General features: G+C 37.8%; 1 protein-coding gene across 11 annotated transcripts in view; it reads right to left on the reverse strand.

The window, feature by feature from the left end:
• The window catches only part of SRPK2 (SRSF protein kinase 2), a 127,617-nt gene that overhangs the window by 27,974 nt on the left and 72,372 nt on the right, over positions 1-27,271 (reverse strand). For 10 of the 11 annotated variants that reach the window (XR_014616182.1, XM_084206445.1, XM_084206444.1 and 7 more), the window contains 5 exons: positions 12,426-12,577; positions 6,516-6,624; positions 5,874-5,961; positions 5,551-5,638; positions 318-424 (listed from right to left, as the gene is read on the reverse strand). Coding sequence is in view for 10 of the 11 variants with exons in the window: in XM_084206445.1 (XP_084062571.1) it covers positions 318-424; positions 5,551-5,638; positions 5,874-5,961; positions 6,516-6,624; positions 12,426-12,577 (544 nt within the window). In the remaining variant the exon portion in view is untranslated. The remainder of the gene's footprint in view (positions 1-317; positions 425-5,550; positions 5,639-5,873; positions 5,962-6,515; positions 6,625-12,425; positions 12,578-27,271) is intronic. The other variant, XM_084206449.1, reaches the window with a different exon arrangement.

The following is a 27,271-nucleotide window of genomic DNA, read 5'->3' on the forward strand; positions in this document are numbered from 1 at the left end:
TATTAAGAAACTCAACCTTCAGCAGCATTTTAAAATAAGCCTGATTTTATCCCACTGCTCAAAAGTACCCGGAAATTGGAAAAATGTATTACCAAGTAGTAGCATAAACTCATAATTTTCCACTGCAACATGGAATTACAAAAGCTTATGAAGCAAAATTGTTTGATGCACAGTAACACCAGTGCAATCTCACCCCACTGAAATGAAAATAAAATTATCTTAGACAGCAGTAAGAGTTCAGTTCAAATATAGTAATTCAAACCTTTAAACTGTTAACAATTGTGGAAAAACCTGATTACAGTATTAACAAAGCTTACCTGTCGAATTATGCTTTTAACACAACGGATGGGAAGGCCTTGATAATTGGACTTTATTATCCATTTTAGGAGATGATGTCCAAGTACTTCAAAGACCATGCAGACATCTGTAATTTAATTAAGGATAACTTCCAAATAAACTTGTTCATGAGATCAACACAAATGTTTGCTTGTGTTCTGGCTAAAGGAGTCATCACCTCCTTTAGAGGGAAAATGATTCCTCCTAAAATGAACATGGAAAATGCTTGGGTACCTTGTTTCAATTATATATAAACCCATACAGAACCAGTGTGCAACTGCAGAGTGAATTAAAATAAAACATTTTAATTACAAAAATCTTGTCCATTACTTCTACATGTCAACAACAGCATTAGAGTGAATAATTAAGAAAGTACTTGTAAAAAGTAACTAACTCTTTTTTTTTTTTTTCTTTGAGACAGCTGAAAGTACTGATTTGGCCTATACCTCCAGTTTTTAATAAATTTTAAATTATATTAATAAAAGGTTTTAATAACAAAAGTATGGAGCAACCATGTTTTAGAAAATGAACTACCATAACCATTTTTTAAAGTTCAATAGTCACTTGCCAACAAATACTAACATAGTATGAGAATGTATCTCAAAGTCTACAGCTTTAACTGCAGAGAATAATAGCAATCACCAAAGAACTCTCAAACAAAGAAATGCAGAACTCAGAAGCAACATGCAAAAAACATAATGTCAAAATGTTTAATTAGACACAGTGTTTACTACTGGCCCCTGACAGGCAAAGAGTCAATTATCAGGGGAGATTATTAGGAAAAAACATGATGTAGGAACTTCCTGTGATTTCTGCTTCAAAGGCTTTTTAAGTTAAGAGATTCTACACCTACATGCCTGGGTAGGTTATCTTTCTATTGAGAAAATTTGCAGATACTGAACCTAATGTACCATCCACAACATTCTGGCAACAAGTTATACAATTAGACTATATCCAATTAATCCTCAAACATGAGCTGGGAATGACCTTTGTGTACCTGGAAATCAGAAAACCTGTTAAAATCTCAACTACATGATACTATAACTTTGCAAAGAACAATGCAATACAAATAACCAAAAATTAATTGATGGATACTGCAGGAAAATCTTGATGAATTAGACTATGTCAGAGACCATTCATACAGAAGATCACTTCTACACTGTTAGAAATCTCACCTAACTTCTCAAAATTTTATTAACTAGAGTCATGGCAATGATCTTAAGAGTCACTGTCTGGTGTTAAAAGGAGACTTACCTTGTCTGTCAGTTTATCAACACATTCTTCTCAAGTACCTACCTATATACATAAAGGCAGCTCAAGTTTTAACATCTGCATCCTCTAGAATGAAGTTACACCAGTAGTAAAAGGTCTCAAGACTGGTCAAAGCACAGTGTGAAGAACTGTGTAACAAACTGTTAATCTCATTTCACATTCCTGATTCCTGTATTAGAGGAGACACTGAATAGTCATTTCCCACTCACATCAACCGGGTGTGCTCAGAACTTTGTTCCATTCAGAAGAGGAAACAGTCTTGGTTACTTCACCCCACAATGAACACAAGTCACTAGCAGAACACACAGCCATCATAAAGGATGAGCAGAGAGCATGAGCTCTGCAGGGCTCATTAACTGAGCCCACGCAGTCAAGTTGCAAAGCTACAGCAACACAGATTGCAAAAAGGACACTGCAACATTCAGCAATGAAATATAGGACACCCGCCCACAGTCCTTCAGACCACTGCTGCTGCACTCTCCAATGCACATTCCTGACATTCCTTGCACTTACAGAAATGCTAAGCATTGCCAGTAACCAGAAGAGAAGGGGATGTAGGGAAGTAAACAGCTGACAGGCAAGGGAGAGCATCAAGAAGGAAGATGCAAGAGGAATAGCAGAGGCAGGCAGAAAGAGGGAAGGTCATCAGAAAGTGGTGTCTACCTGAAAAAAAGAGATTGCAACATTTTGCAGGGAGGACTTGGAAAAACTCAAGGGACACTCCATACTGGAGAGACAACTGGAATGGAGAGAAGATACAAAGCAGGCTCAGTGCTGGGAGTAGGTATACAGAAATATGCCTGCTGTCTGATTTACTATCCTGATCTGAAAAACATTAACCTTAAGCCAGACTGTCCAGAACAAGGAGTTTGGGAAAAGCTCTGCATTAACTACTAGGAAACCAGCCTTTCAAGTCCCAGGATCCTCCTACAGCACCCATAACCTGACTGATGAGAAGGTCCAAAAAGTCCTGCAGCAAAAAAACCCTGAAGCCCACCTAGGAGACATGCTTCTCGTGAAATTCTCTTCAAAGCAGCACAGGGGATGTCTCACAGGAGGAAACTAAGCACAGCAGCAACAGTGAGAGTAAATCTAAAAATTATCAGCTGACAAAGTTAGCTGTAACAAGTACTGAGAGCTGGAGCTGTTCTTTCTTGACTCAAATCCTACTTGTAACTATCTATCTATAAATACACATTACTCAAGCATTTAGAAATATGACAAAGGACAAAGGCTAGTTAAGCTCTAGTACCAGCACAGAAGACTTCAGGATGCATCTGAGCTGCCTCTGGATTGGCAGCATTTGGACACTATGACATTTAATTAATACTCTATATTCTTTGGAGATACATTTATTACAATCATTCATATCATCAGACATAATGTCTGATTGTGTGGGAATGTTTCCTTCTTTATTTTTTCCATTTGTCTCTCAAAACACTTGTTCCATTATATGTTTATCTGAATCTTTCATTAAAAAAATGCTGCACTGAAACGAACATTTATTGCAGCTCTTATAAATGTCCACTGCAAACAAACATAATAATTTAGACTTATTGAAAACACCAAAGTGCCCAAGATCATGAATTCTGTTATATCATGAAAAAGTCATAATGGCAATCTTTGCAAAATAAACAAGTAAGTAAAAAATTATCAGCCTAGTACAGCATAACACATTATTAAAATTCCTCTGTATATAAGCACTTACTCCAGCTCCTAGGAGAAAGTCGACAGTTTGCAGTCACACAGTGCAGGCCAATGGCTCTGCATAATCCCAGCTCTGTTCTACATGGTTCTTGACAATTTTCCCTGTTTGGAAGCTCCATGACATTTTGTGGTATTAGCCATCCAAAGGATTCACCCACCTCTCTTCTGTCTTGTTTTAGCTTTTAAATGCATTCCATAACCAATAATCAAGCCTCTCTGAAACATATGTTGCTTTATTTTATAGTCAAGCAACAGATATTTAGTGAATTGCTCAAAGGAAGCTGGAAACAGCAGAGCATGGAAAAGATCTCAAATTACTCTGTTTCTCTCAACCTGTGCAACTCAGTGACACTAATGTAGTTACTAATACAGCATTTTAAAAAGTAAACAGCACCAAAACATTAAAATCAATTACCTGCTCCATCCTAAGAGAACCTAGACCAAAGATTATTTTCCCTAGAACTTAAAAAGGAGCTGATGAAATAATGCAACCAACCACTGCTCAAAACACTCAGGATGCACAAGCTGTTCTCAGGAAAACTCAATGCCTAAGATACTCGGTATCATATTTTTGCTGGCAGTCAGGACTTTGACAGACTTCCAGATGCAATTTAAATTTGAGCCCAGTATCAGTCCATCCTGTATTACTGGTACTTTTCTGGAAAATGTACTTTTCAGTAAGGGAGGAACATCTGCCTTCTACATAAAAATTTCTGTACCACCAGTTTTCAACGTGAAAGCAAAACTGAAATAAATTAAATCAACATCAAATGTCCAGTTTTAATCTGCCAATACAAAGCTACCTGACCCCTTATTTTTCACTAGCACATGGTCTCTTTTGGCCTTCTCAGTGCAAGTGCTATACTGCAATAAGATGTAAGTTTGGATATGATTTCAAAATATTATCGCTAACAAAATTTACTCTTCACACCTAGAAACAGCCCTCACCTTTAATACAGTGGTATACATGAGAATCTTATCAAGAATTTAGGAACATCATTGGGAAATTGCTCTGATAAAGAGATAAGAGTTACTTCTATGTATAGCTATAAATGCATTCTTGTAGTCCTTATTTCGTATTAGTGTTTACAATAAAACAGTAAATCAAAATTCTTGGTTTCTAAAAATAATTATTCTTCAACTGTACTACAGTCAGATGAAAACAAATAAAAATGGGCAAAGGCAAAGGAGATTAGACACTAGTCTGTAACTGAGAACACTTGACCCCACACTCTCATTCTCACCACATACCCAAAGGCGCCATAACTAATGTCAAGAGAGAGATGAATGGGATGAAAGCTGCTGGCACGCTTCTGTCTGGAGGGATGCTTTCTAGTGAGCATTCAGATTTACTGACAATCACCTTCTACATTCTTCTCCTAGAAGATGGTGAAAGGTACCTTAATCTGCTCTGCTGAAGGCTGAAGGCACATCACCAAAATCAATGTAAAATTAGGCTCTCTAGAGCAGGAACTGTCTCTCTGGCAATGTGACCCATGAACAGTGAGGTCTGCTACTGGGCTCCAAATACAACATGCACAAGCTTAAGTCCAGCTGTAACAGTAAATGAAAGCACAGTAATATTATAAGCTACTAAAATACCTAATATAATTAGCAAGGAGAACTCAGTTTAGATCAACTCTAAAATCAAATTTATTCACAGACCCAAAATTTAGACCGAGAATTAGTCAGTTGTATTTTACTTTATCTCTTTTTCCACCACCCCTCTTCTGTTTGTCTCTAAAGCTTTCAAAGACAAAGCTTTACAATCTTAGCCAAAAACAAGGTAAACACCTGGCCAAAAGATGATTACATGAACAAGAGAAGCATCTCCATGACCTCACACTTCTCACAAGAAAACAGAAACCAGCTTTTTCATGACACCGACAATTTCTCTGTACCAGTCTAGAACAAAAAAAATATTTCTCGTAAGCTTCAGATATTACAAATGTTTTCAGTAAACTCAATTTTTTAAGTAATCTATCTCTAGTTCTACCAAACCATGAAAGGATATATAAGACTTCTTTTTTAATTTTGCATTGCGTTTAGAAAAGCTAAGTTACTTTCACTCCATAGAGTGCCTTCCACACTGCACTTCTCTTGGCTTCTACAGACATTTTGGTGTTTCTACTTTCTATATTTAAAGTAAGATTAACTACAGAAAGTCCAGAACTAAATGCTTACTTATTTCAGTAGAATATCTTTAATGAGAATGCCATGTTCTCAAAAGGATACGAATTCCATTCATTCCAGAAATTTTGAAGTCATCAATTAGCTGTACAACCATATCCTTGTTGGGATCATTAGGGTCACTTTCACGAACCTAAACCAAGAATGCAAACACTGACATTTTAGGAAAAAATCACTTTAAAATACTAATTAGATTTCCACAGAAACTTATATATTTTGGAGGTTCATAAAACATATTAACTCATAATAAGCCAGATGTTTAGAGGACAATAAGTAAAAAACCAAGAGTCTAAAATAAATTCTCAGTGGTTTTTTAAATTCACTATTAGTGTTACAATTGAACATTGTATTGCAATAGTGATACTTACACATTTGAGTAACTTTATTTCATCCAAGGCTGTCTCCGTATAATGCTGGGCACTTTTTACAACTTTCATTGCAACAAACCTTTTTCCCCTTGAAAAGAAGAGAAACATTTTCAACATGTACACTGAGCTAAAACAAACATACTTTAAAGGTTGGGAAATTTTAAATAGAATATTTCATAGTCTAATGCATTTGTACAGAAAATGCTGAAATTACACTAAATGACAACTTTTTACAACACTGTGTTAACAGTGTAATTATTGATATTTTAGTCTCCTTGAGCTAATGTCTCTAAAAAGGAATCTGCTTACACATTTTATCATTTAATGAAGGTAATTACATTTATTTTCATTAAAGATACAAAATAAATAAAAATATAAGCTTATTCTTGCTCAAGACAACATGTAAATTCAATAAGCAAAGCTAATTTGTCAAAGAAAATAGAATTACATTTATCTCTGAGAGCTTTTATAAACTACACCGTTAATCAAGAGCAAAATAGGACTGTAAGCATCTTTCTGCACATAAAGATAGTAAACATTTACATAACTTTATCATGCACATAAAACAGAAGTTACTGCAAACAAAATAAAGAAATGTACTAAGAAAAAAGTTAAGTATGTGGAAAAAAATAGTTTTCTTACTGCATATCCCAGCATAGCCAGACTGTAGAGAAGTGTCCCCATCCTAACTTTCTAATAACATGATACCGGCCATTGAAAAGATCACCAATTTTCACTGGATGATAGCCTCCTTTCATGAAAAAACAAGTAGAAAAAAGAGTAATTAGAAAATAAACAAGAATTCCCAGGTTTTCAAGTAATTTTCTTGAAGAAAAAATTTTCCACTTCAAATTGTCCTGTTCTATAAATAGGAAATATAAAGAAAACTCTAATGGTAAAAATGTTGCCTTGCTTGGCCTGGAGGGAAAAAACTCATGTCCTGTAACTACTGTAGAGTTTATTCACCCTTCTCTCTTATGGCTTTTATTTATGGTAATATAACCATCTGTTCTCTATTTCCTCAGGCTTATCTTTCATTTCACAGACAGTAAAGATCTACATTATTTCTTTATCATATCTGAAGCCTCTCCAGTCAACATATTTTGGATGATTGCAGAATCTCAACAGAGATTGTTTTAATTCCCATTTGCTTTCGAGTAATAAAAGCAGCAATAAAATACTTCCTGAGAAAATGTTAAGAACAACGCAGACTTCACTGATGTTCTTCTACTTGGCTCCTGATCCACAGCAGCAATGCATTTTTCTGACATCTGATGGTTTTACAGTGAGGAGGAAGAAGAGAAAGCAGGCAGCTATGGGCCGTGTCTGAACTACTTTTCCATTACTAAATTCTGCAGTCCAAAATTAAACCCCTACACAGGCTCTCCACAGCCCCATCAGGCAGAAAGGCCAACAAGACAGAGTAAGCTGGAGCTCAGGTTTCTAGGAGGTGTAATGAAGCCTTTTATTTATTTCCTTTGTATTTTTGGAGACATTCTTAATCTTAGCTAAACACAGGGAAGACAATGAACACACAAGAATTTTATTCAGACCTTAACACACCAACAGTAACATCCATAATTTTGCCTAAATTGCAAACAAATAATAAAGCTGCACCATGCAACCCTGCAGGCCATCAGCAGCAGAATCAGAGCAGCTTCCAAAGAACCACTTATTTTTCTCTTTCTGGTCCTTCACAATGTCATGCCCAACTGTCCTGTAGCAGGAGCCTCAGTTATTGACTAATCCACTGAGAATCAGGAAAACCTCCAACTACTTTCTCAAAGTTTCTGGATCTGTTTTGAATCCCCTGAAAATCTTGTTAGAACTGGTTAAGACAACTATGTGAATTTATAACTTAATTCCTTGAATTTAAAACAGAGACTTCTCTCTTATCTCCTTTTATCTGTGGGAACAGTGATGTCAAATCTGGATATATTTTTATTCTCTTTTTGCTAATAACATCTTCTGCCTTCACAGAAGTTCAACAGTTCTTTTATGAACTCTCCTATGCTGCCAGAGCAGAAAAATAAATTTAACACAACTGTGCTACAGAATTATAACAATTACACACATAGGAGAAGGATAAAGCTTAAATGACATATAGTGTTAGATGCTGGTGTGTCTAAGAACCTACAACACACACAGCTTTGATGTATGTGTGCTATGGTGTAACTGCAGGCTTAGCAAACAGCAGACACAGATTAACCCAAAAGCTGACCCTTCCCTTGGGGAAGACCTCCCCAGCCCTCCCATGACCAGGAAGGAAATGCTCATGAAAGCTGCCAGGACAACTCACCCAGCACAGCAAAATGATACTTTCATTTCCACTGCTGAGTTGTGCCACCCTCAGTAAGGATGCCCACACTGCCAAGCAGGAGCTCCTTATTTCCAAATCAAAACCCAGATCACTTTTGGAACACCTGACTGGATTTACTCTCCAGTAGAGAAGGGGGGACCTGGACTTACTGAGAGTAAGGGCTGACTATTATACTGCCCATCTGCAAACAGAAACAGCATCAGCCGCAGATGAAACACAAGTCTATTGCAGTTTCACTAGTATAGAAATTTTGCTGAATAAACACAAATACATGAATCTGTACTGATACCAAAATTAGAAACCAAACTAAATTTGATTTTGTCTATTTAAGCATCCTTCTAGTACCAGCTAATGGAGATATTTAAATATCTGGATAAATATAATCATTATTTAAGACAGCTATTGACTGGTTTAAAACAAACAAACAAAAATCTAATTACTTCGTAATTTTTTTCCCACAAAATTCTAGGCAGGATGATGAAGTCATAGATGCAAGAGGAAAGTTAAGAAAACATACAGGAAATTTACCTTGATGACCTGCAAAATTTATATGAGACTTTCACACAGATACACCACCACAGATAAAAATATGTTCCTAGGAGTAGTTTAGGCAAACAAGCGCCTTTTAAATCTGACTCTACAAATAGCTTTTGGCATACTTGTGCTTCAAAGGGTCAAAAATAATCAAAAACTTGTGATGGTTCCTTCCCATCAGAGACAGAAAAGGAAACAGCGCAGAGAGGAAATCAGACAAAGACACCAGAGTTAATGAACTGAGGCTTGATAAGTTATTTTAGTAAACTCTATGTGTTGGTAGCATAACAATACTATATATGTAAAAATCATGTTGTTTTGATCCCTACACCACTGTCATAACTAATTATAACAATACACCAGCATATGTGACAGATGCCAACAGCAGGGGCATATATAGCATATGAGTATATCTATTTCACAAGATACTTTTCACCCTCCTAAGTCACAGCAGGAGCAGTTTTGGAAATAATCTGTTACCATTCCTGTACATGTTACTCTCTGATTATTGCTATCAGCAACATGTGCAATTACAGGTTGTGGACAACCAGGTAACAACCCACTTAGTTATGTGTATTTCAAAAACTGGTGTCATCCTATGATGAATGTAACCATTTAGGTTCTCCATGATACCAAAAGTATTTCTAAGTATTAGTAACAATAAAGCATCTATGCAAAATTTACAAGCTGATAAAAATTATGTGCTTTTGGAAAAACAATACTGGCATTTGAAAATATGCAATGTCTAAGTGGCACTGCTGAAAATGTAACACAAAAAACACCACTCTGTTGTACTGCAGCACACATAGAAAAAAAAGTGTCTCTCACAGCTAGCTACATGCATGCAAGAAGGAGGGTCAGAAAAATGAAGTCATTATTCCTGAATGTCTCCAGAATGCATTGGTAATTGTAGCTGGCTCATTCTATGTTTGTATAGGGAATTATTCCCTTTGTGAACTGGATGAATGGGAGACATCTCCAGGGGGCAGCGAAGATGATCAGAGAAGCAAAAAAATTCCAATTACATCCATGACACAACAGACTCTTGCAAAAAAAAAAATCACCAAGTGTTTCAAGGCTTTTCAGAGAAGAAAAACTAGCTTTACAAAGTACCCCTCAAAAAATCCTGCAGTTGGACGTTTGATATTTCCATTCCTTAAATAAATATTTGAAAAGCATTTTATGCAAATTCAGTAACACAAACAGAAGTAATGTCACAGACTTAAACAGGCCCTGGAGGAAGCCCCCAGGGAACGGAAGTCAGTCTGCTTTTCACAGATGGCTGCTAGTCAGTCTCTTTCACATCAGGTGCTAATACAAACTGATCCAATTTCCTCATTAAAAAACACTACTATGACTATTTACTAATCACCATGTAATGTGGTCAAGATGCAAGCCCAGCACACAGTAACACACCCTTAAAAATAAAAGTAGCAACAAAAATACTCAACAGGAAGTACAGCTAACAAGCCATATGTTGAATTTGTGAAAAAAAATTTATATACTCATCATCAAAATTCCCCTCCTATAAAATTTCAGACTGGGGTTGAGAAGAGATGAAGTATGCTCCAGGCCTCAGTCAAAAACGCTGGAAGACTGCCATTTTGAAGACAAAATTAGGAATAAAAGAGACACTCCAGTAATAAATGATAATTTCCAAATCTTTATCTTCCCCTCGCTACCCAAAACAGAAAAAGATACTCAAACTAATAACACATCTCTCAAAAAAATGGAAAATGCATCTAAAAGCCATTTAGGAGTTCTTTACCAAATAACTTACTCATTCCCTATACAGGATATAAAACAGATAAGCAAATCCCAATGTGGTCATGAACTTCAGATTGTTATGGAGACCCTCCCTTCAATTCCACCCCAGCAGACTGAAAGAAGGAAATGTACTGCTCAGTTGTACAGGAAATTAGGGTCAGAAAATAAGCAAATCCTCTACTGAAGGAAGAAAAGCACTGCTCCCACAGAAACAAGTAATGATCATGACATCCAAATGAACCAAAGCTTGAACCATCCTTAATGTACTTTAAAAAATTCAAAGCCTCAGGATCAGAAGAATTCAGAAGAACCTTTATGCACACAGAAGTTCCCTTTAATTTTTCAGGAAGCCTACAAGTATTCTTAGTGTAATGCAGTTTATTTCAGAAGTATACAGATCTCACTACTGACCTGCTCTAGTTAAACAGGTAACTCATAAGCAGGCTCTCAACTTAGACTATTTTTTTTGTTTTGTGATCTAGCTTCTGCAGATGGTGACATTTTACAAGGGATACTGGAAAACAGACAACAGCAGATTGTTTGAAATTAAATGCAGCTCTTACTTCAGGAAAGAATAAAGTCAGAGCTTTGAAATGCTTAATCTCAAGGAAATACAGATGTTTATGAGTACACAGATGTTTAAACAAACCCTTATTCACTGACAGAACACGTTAAAGACCCCAAAAGACTTATCTTACGGAACAAGTGTGTTTTAACACAAATAATAAAAAAACAAACCAAAATACTTGAGCGTGGTTCAGCTACATGTCTTTCTCTTCCCTGTTGCAGACTTTGACATCTAGTTTATTGTTTGGCTTTCACTATTAGCATTTGTAAGCCACTAATACATCTGAAATATATTATATTAATAAAACTTCTTACACCAAAATGAAACAGTCACTTTCCATTGTTAAATATGTAAATACAAAACATTTTTCTGGGCTAGGAAGGGGAATCCTTGAAATAGCACATTTCCAGCCTTATACAGAAACTTCTGATTAAGAAGACATTATCACATTTGACACAGGAAATGTTTTTTGGTATGAGGAATACAGAATACCAGATACAGTCAGTGTGCATAGAGTGCTTTTTGACTATTAAAAAATACTGATCTGAAGAGATAAAATTCTCGTGTATGTATTCTTGAAATCTACTACAACAGCTAACCCAGAGTTGATAGAACTTTTATCATTTTTCATGTAAATACAGTGTACATTCTACCCTAATGGGAGCAGACTTGCAACTTTAGCAGTGACATTAAAATAAATTTAAGTATTGACACTGTTATACCGCAGTCATGCTTTTACGCATTTAAGCATATTTAAAACCTGAATATAACCAATACAAAAATAAAGGAAATTGAGTTAAAATGAAGATGTAGAGAGCCTCAGACAATGCTGAGAGCTGTGAAATACACCACGTGGAAAAGAAGCATGTAGCATCCCAGGCTAGTGCAAGTGAGACAAGAAAGGAAAAATAAAGAATACAGTTTAAAAAAACAAATTTATGTAATGCTCTTATAGGCACCAAACCATTTTAGAACAATTTGGAGCGCAAGAAGAGTTGTTTGTCTTGGTTTGGGTGTTTCTGTTTTTCTTACAACTCACATGAATCAAGGGAAGTTTATTCTCTATTCTTATAATTGGGGCATCAGGAAGAATACAGGGATGCCATACTTGTGAATCTACTGAAAAATGTATAAACAAGCTATGGCTAAGTGAAAAAGTAATGCTGAAGACAAGAATGAATTAGGAACAGCTCATGATTTCAGGTCCTGATGCATAATTGTTTCAGGACCTGAAATAATGAGCTGTTCCTAATTCTTGCAAATTCCATAATTAAAGATCAGCTCTTTAAAAATCGCTCAAGAAGCAGAAGTAAGACTGGCATGGCAGTGTTTAGCCTCAGCAGCAGCGGTGACCCGCACTCACCTTTGCAGTAATCTGCGGGATCCTCCTGCTCCTCATCGTCGGAGCCCAGAATCTCCTCCTCGGGCTCGGGCGGGGCGGGCTCCGGCAGGGGCGGCGGCGGGGGCGGCGGCGGAGGCGGCGGGGCAGAGGGAGCTTTCTGCTGAGGCTCTGGCCTGCAAATGGCACAGAGAGCACACTTAGCAAAGAGCCCCCGCACTGGGCTGCTCAGCCCTTCAGGGGCGATGAGAAACCAGAGCAGCGTCTCACGTTCTCGCCGACACCTCTCACATCCCCTCTGGGACGCTGGGGAGGCGAGCACAGAGAGGAACCCGGCCAAACCAAGAGCGGCTCTCATGTCAAAGAGCTTGCAAAAGACTCATAAATATAGAATCGGGTACAGACGAGCTTTTGAAATTCCTGATGAGCAAATGAGACGTTAGACCCGTCTTCTTGAGCACAACTGAGAAGAAATACTTTCCCAAAGAATACCAAGTTAATTAAAAGCTCCTGCCTGCTAGCTGAAGGAGGAAAGATCTCACTAGCACACACCAAGAAACAATCTTCTAAAGAAACTGACCCAAACCTTAAAGCACTTCTCATCTGTAGCTGCTGCCAACACTATGGAAAGCTGTATCAGTATACAAAATACTGAAAACATCTATTAGAAAGTAAGAGAAAAAAACCTCATCTTCCTAGGTAGCGTACGATGCTCATCCCAGGGCACATCATATGCTTGAATAGGCACTAACTAATTTAAAAAAACCAACAAAACAAAATCACCAAAATCTGACACCACCAGGCAAGAGATGTTTTTTTTTTTTTTGTCTTGCAGCTCCTATTTTTTTAAAAACACAACCAAAGTGAAATATATTTTATATCCTGTTCCAAAGAAAGCTGTACTAGGTTACTACAAATTACTCACATTTCAAAACTGAGTATTTTCCACAGACTTAAGTCCAGGGTTGAAGTGATATGATCTCTCTGTCATATAATTAAGAAAGCCTTCCCCAAACAGGTTGATGCTGTTACTTTTTGTATTCATACCTCTTGCAAATAAAAAGTATATATTTTCCAAATACATTTGCAAAGTAACTTAAGCATTTATGACATCAAAAGCTGCTATAACTTACATTTACATCTACTTCAAATTAACCACATCTAAAAAACACTATATCAACAGGATTTTGTCCTTCATGAAATAAAAAACCATAAATCTGTTATTGGCTGATATTTCAGCACCTACAATTAAGATCCAAATACTTCCTTCATCATGCGTAAAAACTGTACTTATGTTTATCCCACTTCTAAGTCATCTTCCTCATAATTCCTTTCCACACACTGCAATTGTTCAAGACAGACAGAAAGACGATTTGGTATCAAAGAGAACATGGTTGGTCAGAAACAAATGCCACTGGCAACACTCACCACCTGCACAGCAGCTGCTATTACGCCTTTGCTTAAAAGGACATCACTGCAAGCTGCATTGCATACTAAATTTATCTGCCTGCTACCCCTTTCAGATAATAAAATTCTTCAGTCAATAAATGGTCAGATTTACAAAAAGGTTATTCTGAACTAATTTATCAATGATTTAAGTTATGATGAGAAATCTCATTAAGTAAACAAATATACATCAGTACCACAAGCAACTAGACAGAAGAGAAAGAAGGAATCCTTTTGTAGGATAAAAAATAAAAATATTTGCAGGTGTTCCTACTTAAAATTATGTTGGTTATTTGCTTCCCTCTTTCATTTTTGGCTCCCAACAGATGTCTTTATCTGGTACACTGAGAGGAAAGTAAACTGCAACTGGAAGGTTCAGCATATTCTCTGTCCAGCTAATCCTACTACAAACCGGATTACTGACCCTCCTGGTTTCATGAACCAGCCTGGTTTCATGGTGCCAGCAAGCTCCCAGTGACAGTGGCAGCTCCTACACCTGATCTGAAGCTTAAACCCAACAAACCATCACAAAAGGACCCACATTACAAACCCTGAAACTTCATCTGCTGGGCACGGGACCATTTTGGATACACAGATCAAGAACTAGGAACACCTAAAAATAAAAAACCTAATGGTTGGACTTGATGGCCCTAAAAGTCTTTTCCAGCCTAAGTGATTCTACCAGCAAGAAGAATGCACAGTGAAATAGTCTGTACTTCATCCATGTAGCTGAAAAAAGGGTGCCAGGAACACAGGCACATCCATCAGTGCCTGGACTCCTTATTTTGGACGGTACCATCATCTTACTTTGTAGTGACCACAAATGTCCATGTTACTATTTTGGTCACATGAAATGGTGCAACTATAGACAAGTCCAGGGTAGGGTAGGGAAATCAGTGTGGTGTAAGTTCAGAAATTCACTGAAAAAGGTTAAGAAAACTTCTTCTGAGTCCTTCTCAAGCTACTGTATTTGATTTTGGTTTGAAAGGAGTTATTTTTCCTGTCTTCAATCCCATTTGATTTTTTATACAGGAGTGTTTTCTTATTGTCCTTTGTAGACACCAGAAAGGAAGGAAAGATATAACTGTATTTTGTTCCAGAGATATTTGTGATTTTTATCTGCAAATAACAAAACACTGCTTTAAACTGAGGAAGATCTTGGGTTTACTCATTTAGCTTTGCTTGCATCTTCTGGAGCAATCTAGTACAGAAAGATGAGGGAAGGAAAGAAACATACTGAGTTACATCAGTGATTGCTAATTCTGCATTTTTGGCAATTTTTTCCTCTAGTTGAGAATTCTTAGCAAGAGATTCCTATCGTTCTTTGGTTTTTTCACTTTTACTTTTCTAGGATATATGTAAAGATCAAGTCTTCAACACTTCACTTGATGGCTTAAATTCTGCCTACAGGTTGAGTAACTCATCCTGGCATCCCCAATGCAACTGGCTTTTCTGCCAATTCATAGTTTCACAGTGTTAGGAAGGACATCAATGAGAGAACACCAGTTTTGCTATTTCTGAATGGCCTTTTATTGAATTGCAAAGATAAGCTATGATGAATGCTTCAACAACATCTTCATTTGCAATTTAGGGCATGAATATACAGTTTATTCATCTTAGATTTCATATTTTCCAGTACAGTCTGCTAAATGTAAGTTATTTTTTCTTTTGAGTAGACTTTAAAATATTATTGGCATTAAAAAATCCAACCATTTAGAAACCTGTGAGTCACAAACACAATCTCCGTCTCCTTTTCAGAAATATAATTGTCAAATACTATTACAACATAAAAAGCTATTCAACAACCATTATTTCAAGTTATTAGTCTTTCTCATTCCTAAAATGCTATGTAATGATATGCATTAGGTAACACACGCATGCAGAGATAAATATTAAACTTGTTTTTCTTTCTTCTGAAGTAATCACTTGGTACTCTGTGGTCTACCACTATTAGACTGTTCATCACCATCCAAGCATAAACACTTAATTAACACAAGAAGATGACACACCATTTCTAGACTCTCAGTATTTTGTCAGCAGGTATGCAGAGAACTGACCATCTCCACAGGCTACAATGACAAACCTTATAACTGTATTGAAAGAAACACTAAAAACAATTAGCAATCACTAGCCAGTATTTTTTGTCTTTTAATTATTGCCTTTTCTAGGGGAAAAAATAAATTTACAGCAAAGTCCAATCAAAATACAATTAAATCCTATTTTTAAACTGCTCTTCAAAGGGAATACTTAGTAAAATACAAAAGAAAAGCTGAAGTATTTCTCCTCTACAGTGAACTTGAAGCAAAATGCATCAAAACCCTGCAAGGAATCTTACAAAAAATCAACTGCCCACTGTTATGAAACATAACATTTCTGACAATTTAATTTTACTGCTCTCCCTCATGGACAGGTTGCTCTATGCTCCCACTGGGTAACAGACAACAGTAAAAGCAATCTCCTTAACACTCAAACCTTAAAATGCTGAGAATATTATACTATGAGAAATCCAGAAAATTCCATTCATTTTTTGTTGTTGTTGATATTGTGGGGACATTTGCTATTCTTCTGTTCTGGAAAAGGTAAAACAAGAGTAGTGAGAGTGATTAAAATCACAAAATGCCTTCCATATGGGAAGCATCTGAACATACCAGAACTCTCCAGCCAAGAAAACAAGACAGCAGAGTGCAACAAAATCTAGAGAGATACAGAGAAGGCAAATAGGAAATGGCTGTCCACTGCCTCATCTCACACAAACTGAGCCAAGTTGATGGAAAACTCAAAAAAAAAAAAAAAAAACCACTCATGCAATATGATGGTAATAACTAAGGTGAACTTTTTTCCCTTGGGTATCATGGATACAAGAAGTTACTCAAGTTCAAACAGGGCTCAAAAAAATTTATGGAAGAAAAACTGACCGATGGCTAACCCAGGACTGCCTGTGACTCGTGCAGCCCAGCAGCCTGGAATGTGGAACAGCATTCAGCACCCCAGGGCACAGCCCTGCACTCCTCCCCAGGAGCTGCTGGCTCTGCTCCTGGCCAGAGGGAATGTAGGAGCACCATGCAGTCACTCCATCTTCAGACATTCATTTCTTTTCCTCAATTAATGAGTGATTTCCATTACTAAAAACCAAAAGAGACTTCAGGCCTCTTTATCTGAAACCCTCACAGACAAAAAAATATATTTTCATTATGAAGTAATGGATAAGAATGTCTTGCAGGCAAGAGTGCTGTAGAAGAAGACCACCTGAGGAAAACCTCCTGTTCCCATGGGGAACAGGCATACAACAGCAGGAATCTCTCCCTATGAACACTGTACTGCACTCCTGGTGACCACTTTTAGGTAAACAAAGCTTTACCTTGAAAGTGGCTAAAACCTGCACCTGATTCTCCTACCTTTAGGAAAGCATCATTTCAGAAGGAAATCAGACTGTGTCAAATGAAAAAAAACTTGGGAGAAAGAAATTTGTCAAAATAAGAACTACCTCAATCCAAGGGAAAAACAAAACTCCCCTTTAAGATTTTCAGATGAACACAACCAAAGACATTTTCTGCTAACAGAAAATGCAATTAAAATTAGGTCAAATGACTTCTTCATATATCGAATAAAATATGGAATAAATTATATTCTAGTTTATATGAACCTTCTGCCATCTCCACAGAGGTTCTACAGGGAATTTCAATGTGGAGTGGTAAAAAAGAGGAAGCAAGGGGGGGTGTGAGCAACAGAAGAATTACACTGTAAGCCTCCTAAGAGAGAAGCTTTACAAAATCTACTACTGAGTGTGGGTCAATCTCTCCAACTCCTAAAAGCAAAAGCTTTTATGCTCCTGGGCAAGGCTCTCAGGGTTCTGTAGAGTTAAAAGTCTGAATCTCTATACAGAAATTTCTTACAGCTGTTATTAATTGCTGAAAGTCTCAGCTATTTGGATCTCTTTCTCGTTTGTACAAATGGTATCTGCTTTATGAGCTGAATTCTTGCCTGCTCTTTTTTCTCAAAAGCAAATTTAGCTTAATTAGACAGGTGCCTTCTAACACTGAGCTCTTTGAACCGGAGGCAGCCTTAAATGGAGGCCTTCTAAATAAATTCACACTCATAAAACAAACAACAAAAAACATAAAGAAGATCAAAAGAACTCTGAAGTTATCACTCAAGGAACAAAATTATGTTCCATGTTTCAAGTAAGATTTTAAGTGGATCATAATTCAGAATATTTTAAAATTTCAATAGCAATGATAAATTATTTGTAATTTAATCATTCTTTTTAATTATGCCAGAGGTCATCTTACCATTTTTAGAAACAAAGTCTACAAATCCAGAAGGAAACAGGGCATATGGAGAAGTGTTTTTAACTAACTCCAAGAAATTGTTGATGTGAACTTCAACGGATAGCTTTGCTATACATGAAAAGCACTATCTGTGTTCTCACTGTAGTACAAAACTGTACTACAACCTATAATTCTAGAAAATTTATGCATAAAAACATAGAGCACTGGTATGTCACAAGCATGAAGCAGTTTCTACATCTGGTCATTATCAAACAAAATTGTAATTCCTCCTGGGACTGTTAACATTCCTTCCAAAGATACCATCCTACCATCCAACATTAATAGAAGCCCCAGTAAAAATCCCTCCTGGAAGGGAGCAGGCTGCGACATGGTAGCTTTTGTAACCTCAAACAGCAACACAGAATGAATTTTTCATTCCCATCTTACTAGTCTTTTGGAGGCCACCCTGGGCTTGAATGCACACTCAAAGTCCCAGTGAAATGCCAAGGAACGCTGCCTTCTTCCGTTCCAAACAGCAGCTACTATAAACAAATGCCATTTCATGCAGCAAGTACTGCAATTTTACCACGCCACCGCCCCAGCCCAGCATCACAGGAAGGGCACACTGCCAAGGGCACAGCTGAAGGGACCCAGTATCAGCCTGCCATTACATCAAATCACATCCAGGATGAAGCAGTAAAGTCTGCTAAGTTTAGGAGGCAGTTCTTATGGCCTTTCTCTGATAAAGTTACACTATGTTCTCAGAAGTAACTTTCAAGCTCTGAAAGTCAGTTCCAAATGAAATTTTGTTCTCAAACAAATGCGAGTCTGTTAAAATGTTCTTAAGACAGTAAACCAGAAGCCAAATCTACCCAGAAAGCCTCCAGCTTAACTGGACTTTAAAAACTAATATGTTTTCTTCCTCAAATACTGTTTTTTCTCACAGAGTTTTATTTTCCAGACAAGTATCCATTACAGATTTGCAAAGAAAAAAAAGTCAACAGTTAATTAAAAAACAAAGACCCACCTGGGAACACAAAAATAAAATATATAAATAGATACTCAGCAGCTTGTACCTTACCTGTATTTCTTGTCACCAGCAAAGTGTTGTAAAGGCTGAGAATGTTAAAATAATAGAATATTTTGAGTCGTAAGGGACCAACCAACATCATCAAATCCATCTCCTGGTCCTTCAGAGGAAAGCCCCAGAAATCACATTGCATGCCTGCATGTTTTATCCAAATGTTTTTTAACTCTGTCAGGCTTGGTGCTGTGACCATTTCCCTGGGGTTCCAGCGCCCAGCAACTATCTGGGGGAAGAATTTTTTCCCAATATCAAACCTAAACATCCTTGGCTCACTTCATGCCATTTCTTCAAAGTTGTCACTGATCACATGAGTGAAGAAATCAATAACACACCTTCTGCAGAAGAGGTGACTGTCAGATCCAGCTTCACAGAGAGACATCAGGCACTGGGCAACCTGAGCCCTGAAGAGTTACACCTACCATCAGGGCTGTCCAGGTGGAGATCCTGGTCACAGCTGATGCTGCGATTCCAGCAGCTACCGCGGAAGGAGTTCCAAGGCAAGACCAGACCAAACCTGAGCAAGTGTTCACTGCTGAGGCTGGGGATGAGGGTGTCTCTTTGTGCCCTTCTTCACCAACTACTGACTCTGTCCATTGCCTCTGTTAGCAGCTCCCAGATATCATGGTCTGGTGCCTGGTTCCTGGATTGCATGTACTTGATTTTTACACTCTGACAGTGGAATGGCCCCTATGGAGAGGAGCCTTTCCATGCCCTATTTGCCTGCTGTGCTTGCTTGCACTCATTAGGGGCTACATTTCATAGGCATAGAGGTGGTTACACTGTGCTTTAATCTCCCACCACTGTCTGGCAACACCCAAGTCTCTTTAGGAGGTCCCACAAGAGCTTTTGGCTAAAAAAAATAAGAAATTCCAAAGAGCCAAAGGGGAGAAACCAAGCTGTCATAAATCCATGTATTATGTACTGTTCAATGAAGAATACAGCTTCTAATACAGTTTCTTACATATACATCCTAACACATCAAAATAAAACCTCTACCTGAAGTACCTCAGATATGGAATACCACTCCAATACAATGATAAAAAATAAGCTAGTCTCATAAACCAAACATGAAGCTTCAACTTCTTCAAATCCTCTTGCAACAAAAATGCCTTCTCAAGCTGCAAACCTTCTTGCTCTAAGTGCAGCAACCTCCACTTCTGACCAGTAAGACAACCTGACAGAGAACACTAGCAGATGGTGACAGCAATGGCCACTATTTTGACTTCTTTCTCCCCTCACCATGAACACACGATGGATTACTTTTAACAGGATGACTCATGAGTGTATAAATGGAAATTAATTTTTTACTTTCATTCTGGCATGTTATGCTGTAGTATTTAATTTCTGCCTTTCTCTCTGGCATGTTAAATTATAGTGTCTCTAGTCTTTCTATTAATAAGATATATTCAGGAAACATGCTGTTGTTGCTTCAGTATCCTACAGTTGCCACTAGCAACAAATTTACATGTTTTGAAGGAGAGGGGGAAGAAACACCCTCTGCTCTACAACAGCCCTGACCCTGGTGAAGTTAGCAGATTGAACTTGATTTGGCACCAAAACCACTTAAGTGACTGACCATTTGAGGTTAAATATGGGCTGAAATATGAATTCATAACTAAATTACAAAATACGGGATTTAGTCTTTATTACAAGACAATAACTCCTTCAAGGAAGTATATATTCCATTTATACGTTAGAAACAACACGAAGACAACTGAAGACAAATGAAGCAAAATGAGCTGAAGTAAACCAACAAATGCAGTGTTTCACTCTCCTTTTTACACATTTAAGAGCCTAGTACAAAAATTTCACAGGAATAGCGAAATTGCACCCTTCACTTAATATCAAATGCAGTCGAGCAGCAGAGTACCTCTCGCCTTTGGTTGGTTGGTTTTGTCCTGACCCCTAAAGCACCCTGGCAAAATGTAATCCTGACTTCATGTGATCATCTCAGTGCAAAAATGCATTTTTCATGTCCATATTTATTTAATGTTTAGGAGACCCATTCATCCCATTAAGGGCAAATGCATCATGCTCTGGATTATGTCTGGGAACTCAATTCTTCAGGCAATGAGAAAAGGGTAACCAGACAGGCATTTTGCATTGGACAAACACCAAGGGACTCAACTGGCAGGTGAAAAAAACAGAGCCTGAAGGAACAAGACTGCATGACTAAGCCAGCAATTAGAAGAACCTCTCTGTCTGCTGCAAATACAAATATTTGCTGCAGTGATAAATTCTGAATGCTCCACTTGGAATTCTATTGATACCAGACTTCTCATTAACCTTGCTCTCAAGAAGCCAGAACAAGCATTTTACATGAACTCTTTACATTAACACAACTCCTTTTCACTAACAGGTTTTCTTTCTAAATAAAGAATTGCACTCAATCCTTCAAAAAACACACAACTCCTCTCCCAAATTTCCAAATCCCAGTAGCATTTCCTCTATAAAACAAGAGTTTTAATAAATCTCTTCACAATTCCTACAAACATTTATGGAAGTACCCAGCTTCCACTGCAGCATCATTAAAACTGATAAAAGCAGCTAAACAAGCAACATGAAACATTTTAACTATTAGACATAAGTTGCAAAGACACCTATAATGCAAAAACTTTTTGCTGGTGTTCAAGTCAGTTATATTCTTCCATTTTGGGTATATGTGTGGTCATAACTACAATATATGAAATGTCTGCTTTGAGTTTCTGTATGTATATCACTCATTCCTGTTAATTTAAGCACTAATTTTCCTAAAAGAAATAAGTAAAAACAGCAAAAAGATTGCAGAGTCCAGCTGCAGTCAAAAGCAAGCAAACTGAAAACTCACAGATGTTTTTCACAAAAATTCATTATTACCCAAATATAGATAAATAACAAGCAGCTGGTTTTAGCTTTATGACCATTTACTAAATCTTTCTGTCTTCTTGTCTTCATAGAGGCAGTAGCAGTTATTACTCTTCAAACACATGAAAATACTTCTTATTTGGATAACTTTGATAAACTAATCTTTAAGAAAGCAGCTATTTAAGCTCCTTGACTTAAAAAGTTTCCTTTTTTAAGGTGCCTAGATCTCTCTTTTTTTTTTTAAGTTTACTTTTCATACTTCTTAATGCAAAACTGAAGTTGATCTCTCGCCCAACAACTTCACAGAACATGGCATATTTTATTTATTTTATGCAGATGTCGTTTCCAAAAGCCATTGCATTCAGCATGCTCTCCTGTCACACTCCTCAATGAAGAGGTTGTCATTCTCACTCTGTAAGACTCCTCCATGTGCCCTTTGTCTTTCCAGATGTTTCCAGGGAAATGCCCTTCCATTCCTTATTGTCATCAACCATTTGTCTTGGGGGCTGTAGAGGCAATTTTGGAGCTTTCCATTATTTTTAAAGCTTGCAAGTGAAGAATGTCTCATTTGACTGGATCTTCAATAAGCAAGCAGCCACTTCAGTAGAGTTAGGAAAGTCACCCCAGTATTACAGAGCACCGTCCAGCTGGCTTGAATGAGGCAGTTTTGTATACTAAATACTGTGACAATTCCTGTTGAGATTTTCAGAATCTATTTTGTGTCAGCAAGTCTGAGAATAAGGGTTATCAGACCATCTGACTCATCCCAGCCTTGACATGCTTTACCTCACAGCATGGATGCTGGATGACTCACTTCTTGGAATATTCCTGTTTCCAACAGCAAGAAAGAGTCTCATCCATGGTGGAAAAGCACTCAAGGAATCCCAGCTGTCGTGATATCCCAGATGAACTGTGTCCCTTGTAGAGAAGATGCAAGTATTCAAGAGGCACCTGTCTTCAAGAGTGGGATCTTTCCATATCCTGTGTCTCACTACCAGAACACTGTGACTGAAGCTTCCTCTACTAGGGCAGTAAATAGAGTAAACTCTACATCTCAGGAAAGGAAGCTCACCTTGCAAAGGTAAATTCTGGACCCAGTTTACAACAGAACAGCAACTATTATTTCCACGAGGCTACAGTCTCCAGTTCAATTCTTTTCCAGGGGTAACCTTATCTAAGGGTTTGCAATGGAAGGACAATGGTGTCTGCTGCACCTGGTCCCACGAACAGCTCTGAACAACTGAACTACCTCCCTATTCCACATTTCAAAAGTCAAATGTCCAGGATAATTGGCATGGCACAATAAAAATCAGAAACGCTGTGGTGGTGCTGAGTTCTGATGGCACTAAAGAACAGTGATAGCATGACTTCAAACCCATAACATTTTATAAGCAGAAACTGAGGTCCAAGGAACATGGCAAGCTTACTGCTGCTAAAAATGTTAAGGTATTATGGTGGTGACAAAGCTTCTGATCTGACTGGTGCTAAAACAATGACATATTACATATGTTTGTGATGTGCCAATGCCATGACTTTCACTGAGACAGTGTCAAAGGCAGCTAAAGTCTTCTCTGCCACTGGCTCAGTAACAAGCCTCAGAGAAGTCTTCAAGCTATGCAGACTCTCAGTAATAATGAATGGTAAAGAGCTGAAGAAAACTGAGTTGAACCACTGTGTTCCAGGAGATGAGGCTAAGAACTGAAAACACAGAAGGATCATCTCCCCTTATGTACCTATGGTTACTGCAGAGGCCAAGTTGGTTTCCTCCTCCTGAATGAAGATGTGTATATGCAGTCGGTGCCGCTGTGCACGCAGGCTATCACTGAGCATTTTGATTTGCTAAACCTCTGAAAACATGATAGCTGAAGCACAGGCTGATTGCAGGATGGGATGGAGATATTCCACTATAAAATGAGACATCCTTAAATCATCAGCATGACAAGGCAGCCAAGCCTTGGACAGCTGTAAAATGCCTTTGAGCTTAATCCTGATTGATACTGTGGGTGCCAGACATAGGAAAAGGCTAATATTCTTCCATGAACATTTTATCTACTTGGATTTCTAAAAGAGTTCCAGCTAGGGTAAATCAGCTCCCTTTAGACATTTGATGAATTGTTGCTAGGCAACATCAGACACAGACTAACTGTATAGTGCCAGGGTTGGGAAAGAAAGATGATGATTCATAGGGATGAACAGAGCCCTTCACACTTCTACAGAATACTGCTTCCAGTTTGGTTAATCTTCTCAGAAGGTTTGACTTCTCAGAACATCCCACTTCACTGAGGTGGAGCAAGTACTCTGCATGTAGGAGGAATACAGAAATGCAAAGAGATCACAGAATCATTGGGGTCAGAAAAGACCTTTAAGGTCATCAAATCAAACCATTAACCCAGCACTGTCAAGTCCCCCACTAATTCATGTCCCTAAGTGGCACATCTACACGTATTCTAACACCTCCAGGGTTAGTGACTCAACTACCCACTAAAGAGTCAAGATGAACAAAGCTTCACCCTAGTCACATCAAAACTTCAGGATTAAGAAATCCCTCCCCTAAATGACTCCCAGTACTAAGTACCATAGAAGGCAAGAGAGGGTTGAAAAAACAAACAAGCAATCTTTTGTAAATCCAGAACCAGAGCAAAAGGACTGCCATAAAAAAAAGAAACATTTCTCTTTAAGTCTTTGTGACTCTCTAATTTCTTTGTGAAAATCATCTGAAAGGAGTTCAGAAGGTGAAAACTAGAATGAAAATGCTAGGAGAATATGTCTCAGTCTATTTTGTCCCTGTTCTGCCTCAGGACAAAATTTCCTTTGTCCTCAGTACGTACTGATATTTCCATGCAAATATATCAGTTTTAACTGTTTATATATTTAACAGCAGCTTTCTATAATATTAGATAAAATGAACAATTATTTTTCTATTGCAAACAGCAAACAGTAAGTTTCAATTTCAATAGTTAGACATATCTACCTATACAACAAATTTATAAAAACTGCTTAATGTTTTTGTGCCTTGAAATACATTTCCTGTCTAAAAATGTAGGTCTGCATCTCTTCCCTTGCATAAAAATACCAACCATAGCACAGCATCAGCCTTTCTCCCAGTGCCACCGTGTTGCCATGGAAACTGGACCCGATTTCTACTGCAAACATAGGTTCCATGTAAGCAGGAAATGAGCTTAAGTAATATTTATATAATATGCAACAGAGAACATACATACAACATTTAGATTTCATTGGAGGCCTCTAGACTGGCTGAAGCAGCTTTAAGTATTCTCAGATTGTTTCTATCAGACATTCCAAGTATATTTTTATTACTAGCCTCAAAAGCATAGCATAGGAAATGCACACATATGTGGAATTCAGTTTATTCCTTTCTCCTTGTTTTCACTCAAAAAGACAGACAAGCACCACACTTCATAAGTAAATAAAATAATGTGTTGAAAAAAACTAGGAGTTAATTTATTCCTTGCCTTACTCTCAAAAAGGCACGATAGGAGACTATGAAGGCTATTTTATGTAACATAACTGGAACAAAAGGAAAGCCAACCTAACCTTCAGTATATCCCATGGCATGTCTTTCTTCTCTTTCCCTCCTCCCCCTTCAAAAAATTTCCCATACAAATATTGCCGTAAAAACACTGCCCCACAATACTGGTGGGGGTTTGGTGTTGGCTTTTTCCTCTGAACACAAGCTGTGTATGCCCACAGTCATAGAAGGGACCTCTGGAGTTCATCTGCTCCAACATCCCTGCCACTCCAGCCAAACCACCTAGAGTCAGCTGTCCAGAACCACCTCCAGATGGCTTACTTGGAACATGTCCAAGGATGGAGAGTCTACCACTTCTCTCATGGGCAACCAACCCATGCTGGTGCTCAGCTTTCAGCACCAGGCATGAGATCAGGAGACACAGCTTCTAAACAGCAAACAACCCACTGAGTGATGGCCAAAATACATTTTCAATACCAAAATAAATTTGTTAGGCAGCTTACTGTAGAATGACATAACACAAAATACCTTTCAAGCATACTTTAAGAGGTGGTAAAGAGACTTTCAGATAGAAGAAAAAAACTAAGTCTAACTTCCCTCAACTCTCTTAGATTCTCTCAGAACACTTTTTCAAAGTTAACATGTTTTGAAAAGAACTACTGGTCTTAAGCAGTTTTTTTTTTGTCTGGAAGAATTTCAAACTGGAAATATTAGAGTGGGCAACAGAGGCAACACGAATTCTCTATGTGCAGACAACCTGAGGAAGACTCAAAAGCTGACTCAAATCCTTGTTCTGCACAATCAGAAATGTAATTTTCACTTCAAGTATCTAGTTCTTCCCTATATTATAAAGCCAATACCCAAAATCTATTCCTAGAGTTAAGTCTTACCTTCTTTCTCAGCTATATAGCCAAGCTTCCAAACTAAATGCTTTAAAGTTGCAAACATTAACTGGAATGAATTATCTTGAGGGCAGAAATCCATAAAAAGGAGCAGATGCAGGAACTTGAGCACAATGATATTAGAAAGGCCATTCTAGGTCAGTTCAGTGATCCACACAGACCAATAACCTATATTTAGAAAAACAGCTACATGCAGATGTCAAAGGAAAAGCATAAGAGCAAACTAAGCACACAGGGATCCTTCTTCCTGGCAAGCTGGTTTCCAGAAAATGGCAGCTCAGAGGCCACCAGATGGGATTCCTGTGTATTTAGTAACTCCCACCTGATGTTTACTCCATAAATCTATCCAGTTCCCCTCTGAGCAAATGGAAACTTCTAACATCCATCTCGTATGGCTCAGCATGAAATTCCAGAGCATACTTACACCTCTTCCAAAAGATCATCACCTCCTGTTTGTTCTGTATCTGCCATCTCAGAGCTTCAACTGATATCCTCTGAATCTTGTCCTGAAAGCCTGCAAACATTCATTCTGCAGTCACCTTCTTCCTGGCACACAATTTCAGAGACATCTACTGTACACCCTCTGCCATCTGTTTGTCAGCCTTGAAGATTCCTACTCAATTTTGTCTTTTCTCACAGGAAAGCTGCTCTACAATTCAAGATCCTACCCTTCACTCTTCCCTGAACCCTGTCATGCTGCACTCTTCGTACACAATATTCCACAGGCAATGTGTGGAGGGTGGATATTTTGGTATAATGACATTTTCTACCATGCTGTCTCCTCCTTAATTTCTAATCATGTATTTGCCTCTTTTTATCACAACTGAACACTA

The sequence above is a fragment of the Fringilla coelebs genome, assembly GCF_963513975.1.
Source record: "Fringilla coelebs genome assembly, chromosome: 5".
NCBI classification, from domain to species: Eukaryota; Metazoa; Chordata; class Aves; order Passeriformes; family Fringillidae; genus Fringilla; species Fringilla coelebs.